The 9119-nt window shown below is 55.0% G+C and overlaps 1 protein-coding gene across 2 annotated transcripts in view; it reads left to right on the top strand.

Moving 5' to 3' along the window:
• Positions 1-5898, top strand: part of OLFML2A (olfactomedin like 2A) — a 27581-nt gene extending 21683 nt beyond the window's left edge. For both annotated transcript variants that reach the window (XM_006768584.2, XM_015567098.1), the window contains exons 7-8: positions 802-987; positions 2305-5898. In XM_006768584.2, the coding sequence (XP_006768647.1) occupies positions 802-987; positions 2305-2909 (791 nt within the window). In that variant the 3' untranslated portion in view covers positions 2910-5898. The remainder of the gene's footprint in view (positions 1-801; positions 988-2304) is intronic.
• Positions 5899-9119: the final 3221 nt, after the last annotated feature.

Genomic DNA, 9119 nt, shown 5'->3' with positions numbered 1-9119 from the left:
TGGGAAACTTTAGTCCGCAGGCTGATGCTCTATCCACTGAGCCAAACTGGCTAGGGCTCAGGAAGTTCTTTTTAAAAAGTCACCTAGACTCCCATCATCAAATCCAACAACTATTTTCACGTCTTTATTTCCTCTGTCCTGTCTCTGGCTCTGTTTTTAGGTTCACATATGTGGGTTTTGGCTGGTGGCTTTGGTAAAATCCTCCTCCGTAAGTCATCGAACCCATCCATCGTGGGCATCTTGCCTGCCCGCGACAGCAAGCCGTCCTGGGCCTGAGCACACGCCGTTTTTAGGAATCTTTCCTAAGGATCCATCAGCGATTTGGACAACAGAAAACTGGACATAATCTAAAGCTCTAACACTGAGGGGTCTGGTTTAATAAACTCGAGGGCACAGCTGTCGGGTGGCCCGGTAGAACCTAGAAGTCACATCATTAAAAGGCCATGTGCTGATGGGAGAAATTGCCGAGTGGAGGGAAAAAGACAGGCTATATTCGGAAGAACCATAGTTTTCTTTACATGACTGTCCATGTAAAGAAAAGGAAGGAAATGTAACATGCTAGAAAGTTTCTTTGGATGATGGAATTCTGAATGGCTTTTATTTTCTCCTTTGCTGAACGTTCTGTGTGTTTTTTTTCAATGATCAGACATTGCTTTGATCACGAGGGAAATAAAAACAAGAGGCTGCAAACAAAACATCAGGAGGGATGTAGGTTAGACCAGGGAGTGTTCCCAGGACTGGTGCCCGGACCCGGGGCCCGTGGGTCTGAGTGCCAAATGCTGCTCCCCTCACTCCCCACAGGCAGGGAGGCCAGCTGTGAGGGCACCCTCCGGACCGTGGACCCCCCTGTGAGGCACCACAGCTACGGGCGCCACGAGGGAGCCTGGATGAAGGACCCGGCCGCGCAGGACGACAGGATCTACGTCACCAACTACTACTATGGAAACAGCCTGGTGGAGTTCCGCAACCTGGAAAACTTCAAGCAAGGTCGGGGGCCCTGGAGGCAGGAGCGGGGCAGGATGTGGGGGGCCCGGGAGAGTCCCCCATGGAGGGTTGGCCTGGGAGAGTCGCCATGGAGGGTTGGCCCTCCTTGCCTTGCGGTTTCCTGTGGTCGACTTCCCCAGCCTGGCTGAGCCCCAGATGGTCAGCCACCCCAAGAAGGGGAGTCTGGGGTACCCCCTAAGCGCTAGCACCGTGCCAGGAGCTGAAGCCCCAGCAAAGAAGATGGACAAGGCCCTGTTCTCATGAGGGTAACTCACTGTCAAGGGGAGCAATACTTAGAGTTTGCACTGGTGCGTATTATATGCTAATCGCCTGTGTGAGTCAGCTCATGTTGTCTTTATAATCCAGGAGGTGGGGGTTACCACCCTGTTTTACAGGTGAGCAGGGCCCCGGGCCTCAGAGGAGCTGCAGGTCTGGGCAGGGAGGACAGAATGTTGGTTATCAGATCTGGGGCATGGTGGGGGAAGGGGTCATTTAGACATGGCCCACGCTCCAGAACTGCAGTCTTCCTTGGAAGGCAGAGACTTAAAGAAACAATTTGAGTACATATCGTGTTAGAGGGAGAGCTCAGGGGGCAGGCGCAACCCTGCCGGGAGATCAGGGAAGGCTTCCCAGAGGAGGTGCTGAGTTGAGCCCTAGGGGAGGGAGAGAAAGGAGAAGGAAAGCTGTTCCAGGCAAAGGCCCGGTGTGTGAAGAGGCTCGGCAATGAGAAGAAGCGCTGTGACATAGAAGGGGGTGCAGGGCGTATAGTGAGAGAGTGGCTGAGGCCGGCTTTGTGTGCCCCATGAAAGAATTTGGACTTACCCAGAGAGCTGTGGTGTCTGTCACAGGGTATGACCTGGAACAGCTAAAGTCCTTCCTCTGCCAGAGCAAATTGGCCTGGTCCCTGCCTCGAGGGGCACAAAAGCCAATGAAAGGTACAAAGACAAAGGTGTGGGAGGACAGAGGAGAGGCCCTGGCTCAAGCTGGGGAGATCAGAGAACGCTTCCTGGAGGAGGCAGCATGGGCCAGGGCTCTGAGAGATAAGGAGGCCTTCCCAGGCAGATAGGATGGGGCCTGGCCGTCCAGATAAAAGGAGCAGCATGAGCCACTGCAGAGGCTGGCGGCAGCCTGTTTCCTCCTGGGCAGACGGGATACTAGTCCTTCCTTGGAGGGGCTGCGGGGATAGGACGATAGGCCCAGCTCCAGGCCCACAGCACACTCAGGACCCGTGGCTTGCAGAGCCATCCCAGAGCCCTGGGCGGCCTCACTGGTCCCTGGGTGAGCCGAGGGCGGGTGTGACCAGCTGCCCTGCACACGCAGGTCGCTGGAGTAACATGTACAAGCTGCCCTACAACTGGATCGGCACGGGCCACGTGGTGTACCAGGGCGCCTTCTACTACAACCGCGCCTTCACCAAGAACATCATCAAGTACGACCTGCGCCAGCGCTTCGTGGCCTCCTGGGCGCTGCTGCCCGACGCCGTGTACGAGGACACCACGCCCTGGAAGTGGCGCGGGCACTCGGACATCGACTTCGCCGTGGACGAGAGCGGACTGTGGGTCATCTACCCCGCGGTGGACGACAGCGACGGGGCCCAGCCCGAGGTGATCGTGCTGAGCCGCCTGGACCCGGGGGACCTGTCGGTGCACCGCGAGACCACGTGGAAGACGCGGCTGCGGCGCAACTCCTACGGCAACTGCTTCCTGGTGTGCGGCATCCTGTACGCCGTGGACACCTACAACCAGCGGGAGGGCCAGGTGGCCTACGCCTTCGACACGCACACGGGCACCGACGCCCGCCCGCAGCTGCCCTTCCTCAACGAGCACGCCTACACCACCCAGATCGACTACAACCCGAAGGAGCGGGTGCTGTACGCCTGGGACAACGGCCACCAGCTCACCTACACCCTCCACTTCGTGGTCTGAGTGGGGACCTGCGCCCACAGGAGAGGAGCGGCGATGGGCACGGCGGCTTTCCGTAGCGACTCCTGCAAGGAACTCCATCAGCAAATATTTATTGGGGACGCGGCGGGGCCAGGGGCTAGGCATATGGCATAGCCAGCAGAAAGCTTCCTTAGCGCCCAGTGGAGTAATCGTTGCTTCCACTCCAGAGCACAGTGCCCAGAGCTTCATGAGCACAAACCCACCTCACCCTCCCGACAGCACCCTTGGAGGTAGAGATAGTGAAGCCCATTTCACAGGGGAAGACACTGAGGCTCAGAGAGACAACATTCCTTGCCTCGGGGGCCAGTTTGGATCAGGCAGGCCGCGTGTCACAACAGCCTCATTTTACAGATGAGACTTGACCATGCTGCCCCCTGTGTCTGTCCCTCTCCCCTCTTCTAATTTCTCTTGTTCTCACAACTCTGTCTCCCTTCCCAGGGCTTCTGAAAACCAGAGGCCTTTGGGACCAGTGCACTGATGCTGGGGGGAGGCCAGGCTCTGTGTGCCACCCCAGGTCCCCGCTCTGGCTGAGCGTTGGTGGCCCTGGGCTTCGGGCCCTTTGGCTAAGGTCCCTGCTCCTTGGCTGTGGCCAGCCCTCCTACCCTACCCCACCCGCTGTCCAACCACATTCCAAACCTCCATGGTCACCCAGCCACTGAGCAGAAACCACACCCCAAGAAAAATACCAGCCCCCCGTTCCAAGTTCCCCCTCCCTCTGTAGTCAACTCTATTTTCTCTTCTTCCTCAGTGCTGTCATGTGTTTCTGCAGCAACAGCTGAGAAGGCTGCAGACAGCTGCCTGCCAGCAGCGACTCTACCAGGGCAGGGAGCCGGGCCAGCCCCCAGGCTCCCTCTCCACCCACAAGAGCTGACTCTGGCCACATACCCAGGCCCTGGGACCACTCCCCAGTCCCTTCCAGAGCCTCTGGGCCTGGGGTCTACCTTGTCCTTTCACTCTGGGCATTTCAAGCCACAACCTATATGCACTCAGGGATACCTCCAGGTCGGCCTTGAGCAAGACGAGAGGCCTGAGGTCAGGGTGGGGCCAGGACGAACCGGATTCCCTCTTCTTTGTCAGTTCTGACCTGGTCATTTGTGAGATGGCCCAGCAGCCTGGGGGGCTGGGGAAGGCGAGATCGGAGCAGTCGGGTCCAGGGGAGGCATCGGACCTGGTTGCAGGGAACAGCCAGAGCCCTTTTCCAGGCTTCAGAGATGTTGGTGCCAGGGCTGCCCCGAGCCCAGGACCTGGGGCTGAGCAGCACTGATGGATCTCCCACCTGGAACTGCTGATGGCTCCCTGAGCCTCAGATCCAGGCAACAAGACCTTGAAGCCTGCCCCTCATCTGCTGCGGGCAGTCTTTTTAGAGCTGGGAGGTTCTCCAGTCCAACTCCCTGCTTCACCAAAAGAGAAATAGGCCCGGAAAGGTTTAGAGAGGGCACGGGGCCACACTGGGAACAGGATACAGCGATTTCCTTCAGAAGGTCTCTGTCTGTGTCCTTTACTCTCCTGGCTTAGAGGCAGCTCTGCCTGGGAAGGCGATAGACTGCCCAGCACCCAATCCATCCCAACACCTCAGAGAGGTATTTACTGCTGATCCCTACACACCCAGACCCCGCTACCCCGCATGCCAGCTCCTGGGTATCTGTACATTTGGACACCCTGTTGTCACCTTAGGAACTCCAGCTGCATACCCGAGAGGGCAGGGAAATGCATTTTGTGCTGAACGCATTTCTTTGTCTCGTCGGGTGATTTTGTATGGTCAGGCACTGTCAGGTGATGTTTTGCTTAAGCTGTAACTCACCCCTGAAATCAAGGGGAACGATGACGCCCAGCCCAGCAAGGCCTGACTCATAGTGGTGGATACATCCAGCCTCCTCCACCCGAGCATCCCGCTCCACTCACAGGCCCGCAAGGGGGCTGCGTGTCCCTTGACCCTGGGTGTGGGTTTTACAAGACTGTGTCTTTTATGATATCACAGCCCAACCATGTGAGAAGTGTTCAGGCTCCTCTTTCTCCATTAATCTGAGAAAAGGCAAAGTGAGAATGGACTGATTTTGAAAAATTAAAGGACAAGCAAAATGGTTGTCTGGGAAGATGATTCTGGCTGCAGCCTCCAAACACTTACTAAGCCTCTTCTCTTTTCAGGCCCTTGTATGTGGGTTGTGTGGTAGGAATAGTTACTTTCCTCATTTTACAGATAGTCAAACTGCAGCCTAGAGAAGTTAAGTCACGTAGGCAGTTAAGTGGAGGGCAAGGTTTCAAAATCAGGTAATAAACCATATTCATTGACTCATCAACCGTGTGCTAAGCATGCCATGTGCTTATTCTTGCATCTCCACAACAATATACGGTATAGACTCTGAATACGCCCATTTTACAGGTGAGGAAACTGAGATGAAAGGACTTATCTCAGGTCACAGTGCAGCTTAGCCTGTGGCAGAGTTGGGGTTTCAGGGCTGGTCAGTATATTTTCTATGCTAACTGTCCGCCACCCTAGCAGCTGCTCTAAAAATGGTGGCTGTTGCTTTTATTCAGTGTGGCCAGGCCACAGATTACGTCCACATATGAGACCCAAGAAGAAGGTTGGGGTCAGCGTGGATGAGCCTTGGATGCCAAGCCAACCACATTTAGAACAAAGCCAAGTATAAATTAACAGAGAAAAGAAAATTCTAGGGCGATTAGGTTTATACCAAAGGCCCAAACTAACGGTGGTTAGGAATCTTGTAACCAGTCATGTTTTCTGTTTTGCTTTGGCCACTGGGAAGCTCAAAGTCAAATGTGTTATTATTTTTAACAATTGTACGGAGTCTCCCACTGGACGCTGGCTTCGTTCTAGTCTTCCTGCTTTTACCTTTACCCTAATCTCTTTATTTTTATTCTATTGTATTTTATCTATTTTTGTAAGTTGCCACAATCCCTTGTTTGCAACATAGTGGCGTATACCTAAATAAACACATGACCAAAAGCTTGATTTCAAAGTCTTGACTAAATGCAATGGTCTACATCCTTATCATAACACAGACATTTAACAACTTTTTAAAAATATTGGGTTTGTTATGAGACTTGGCCTCGTCACTCTACTGATCTGAATAACGAGTGAGGGCAGGAGAATCCGAGGCCGCCTGAAAGCCACCCGTCCCGGTGCAGAGGGGAAGCGAGCCATTCCCAAGGTGTTCAGATACCACCCCGCACCCCACCTTCCCCCGCTGGCTGCAGAGAGAGGGGGGTATTTACACTCGATCAGTAGGGGAGAAGTAAAAACAAAGAAATGCTTTCCTGGAAAAAAGCATCAGGGCATTGGAGAGGGGGCCTTTTCCCAAACTTGAGACATTCACTCACAGGTTCCTTTGCGATCATTTATTCCTGAAGGTCACCCGTAAGCCAGGTTCCACGGGGAACACTCTAGAATGCTATCTCAGGTCATTAAGGTTGGGAGCAGACGGGATATTTCCAGTGACTTTCTCCACCCTGCAGTTCTATGAAAGCGAGAAAACCCATCTTCATGGGAAGATACCCAATTAAACACCACACCCTGGTCTGCAAGCAGGGCCTTGCTTAGCAAAGAGAGCTGAGGCCTCTCTGTTGTTGTGGCAACAATACTCTCACACGCCGGACGTGACAGGCACGCAGCTCTGTACCCCATTCACACACTGGACATGACAGGCACGCAGCTCTGTACCCCATTCACACACTGGACATGACAGGCACGCAGCTCTGTACCCCATTCACACACTGGACATGACAGGCACGCAGCTCTGTACCCCATTCACACACTGGACATGACAGGCACGCAGCTCTGTACCCCATTCAGTGTTCAAGGCTGCTGGGCGGCTGACAGAGGCCAGAGGCTGTCAAGTTCATTGGGTTTGGGGACCGGGTGGCATTATCCCTCCCCCTTACCAACTTGGCTGAAAGCTGAAAGAGCCATGGCAATTCCTGTGTGGTTTTGCACACCCTGAGCAAGACGGCCAGCACGCAGTGGGCATTCAGGAAGTGGCAGCTACTGCTGCCCTTGTGGCCCGGTAATGCCCTGCTCAGAGAATCTGCCAGGTCTCCTGGCAAGTCCCTGTCATGCACTGTGGACTATCCGACATGACTGTCCCCCGTATGCTGGCCACAGGGGCACCGAGCTGAGCAGGTCTCATCCCTCCCCTTGAGCGCTCACTGGGAGGTGGGCAGGCCGGTGCCACCCCCTCCACGTGGTGTTCTGGGTGCTCCAGGAGAGGCTCCACGTGCCATGCTAAGGAGTGTGGGCTTCGCTTGGAGCCACAGGAGCCACCGAGCCACAGCGGGACCAACACCTCCCCACCCGCCTCCAAGTCAGGGCAGAGCCTCCTCGGTCACCTCTAAAGCTACGGTTCACAACGGGGACCTCTCTCGGCACTTTTGACTTTCTCCCTGGGACATCAAGCCCTAAATGTCCCCTTGGTAGGAATGAGAAAGGAAGAAATAGTAAGAACCCCCCGGAGGAGCTACCACATCTGAGCGTGTGCTCTGTGCCGGCCGCGGTGCCAAGTATGTACGGTATTATCTCATCGAATCCTCCCAGGAACCCCACGACATAAGCACTGTTGCTGTCCATATCTCACAAAAGGGGGCACTGGGGCACCACGTGCTATGTCACATGTTCAGGGTCACTTGGCTGGTGGTGGCTGAGCTGCAGTGCTACCCTCTCAAAGCCTCACACCAGTGGTTCTCGGCCCCGGCTCCCAGCAGAATCACTGGGATTGTTTTAAAAGGTGCCAATGCCGGGCCCAGCTCAGTGGTTGAGCATCCTCCTATGAACCAGGAGGTCATGGTTCAATTCCCCGTCAGGGCACATGCCCGGGTTGTGGGCTCAATCCCCAGTTGGGGGCGTGCAACAGGTAGCCCATCAATGATTCTCTCTCATCATTGATGTTTCTATCTCTCTCTTCCTCTCCCTTCGTCTCTGAGATCAATCAATAAAAATATATTTAAATAAATCAATAATAAAAGGTGCCAATGCCAGGTGTGCCCCAGACCAACACACCAGCGATTCTGGGGCAGGAGGGAGAGTTGGTGTGTTCTTAAAGCTCCCAGAAGATTGTGCCACGCTTTCAGGCTGAGGTCTCCTGCAGCTCAGGAGGAGCACCCCGGATGATGGGTGAGGGTAGATTTGTCAGATGCCAGGCTGCACCCAGAAAGCACCCTCTGCCCAGGCTGTCCCAGAAGGAGGAGCAGAGGGAACGGGGTGTGTGACAGCTATTTCTCCTCAATGGAGCCACTGCGGGTGGGGGTGGGGCTCCTAGGGCCCAGAGCACAAAGGCTCCCTCTGCCCCAGGCGGTGCCCAGGCGCTGCCCTGCTCACCCAGCCCAGTCTGAACTCTGCCCACAACTGGGGCCAGCACCTCGACCCCCCACATTCCGACAGGGACCCCACGAGGCAGGAACAGACTGGGCTTTCAGGATGCACGTCTGCGGGGGATGAATTATGACCGAGAATGATCTGCCATGAGCACGGGGTGGCATTTCACGTGCCGAAGGTTGTCTGGCCCTGCCCTGGCCCTGGCTGCTTGGCTCCAGGGCCTTCATTCCAACGGTGCAAGGACAGAAACTTTATTCTCTTCCACAGCAAGAGGCCTCCACCCCTCACCATCTGTGCAGCAGCCTCTCAGGGAGCCCCCACCCCCACCCTGGGGCCAGAGCCTCCTTTTTCCATGGCTCAGCACGGAGCGGATTAGGGAAGGGTGATTCAGAAGTCAAGTTTCCCAGGTCTTCTTAAGCCAGGGATTTTTATTGACAGGGAAAGTCGTTGTTACCAAGATGTCAGCCCGAACCTGTCCTGGCTTTTCTGCACGAGGCCCTGACAAGTGCAAACAGCTGGGGCAGCGGGCACGTGCTTCTCGGGGAAGGAGCCATCGCTTTTGGAGCCAGACAGATCCTGGGTTTGAGTCCCGGTTCCGCCACCTGGAGCCAGGGGAACTTAGGCACTCTACTAAGAGTCTCTGACCTCAGTTTCCTCATCTATAAAGTGGGGATGACAACCTTGATCTTCCAGGAATGTTGTGAGATTGAAATGAGATAATGGACGTGAAAAAGCTCTAAGTGGGGACATGGAGGGCACACAGCAGGGCGCGGCACAATGACTGTAAGGGACCTCAAAGACTTGGTTTTTTAAAAATATATATATTTTTTATTGATTTCAGAGAAGAAGGGAGAGAGAGAGAGAGA

Source organism: Myotis davidii, unplaced genomic scaffold, assembly GCF_000327345.1.
Source record: "Myotis davidii unplaced genomic scaffold, ASM32734v1 scaffold142, whole genome shotgun sequence".
Lineage (NCBI taxonomy): Eukaryota > Metazoa > Chordata > Mammalia > Chiroptera > Vespertilionidae > Myotis > Myotis davidii.
Note: the sequence above shows the minus strand (reverse complement) of the source record. Positions and strands in the feature narration are given on the sequence as shown.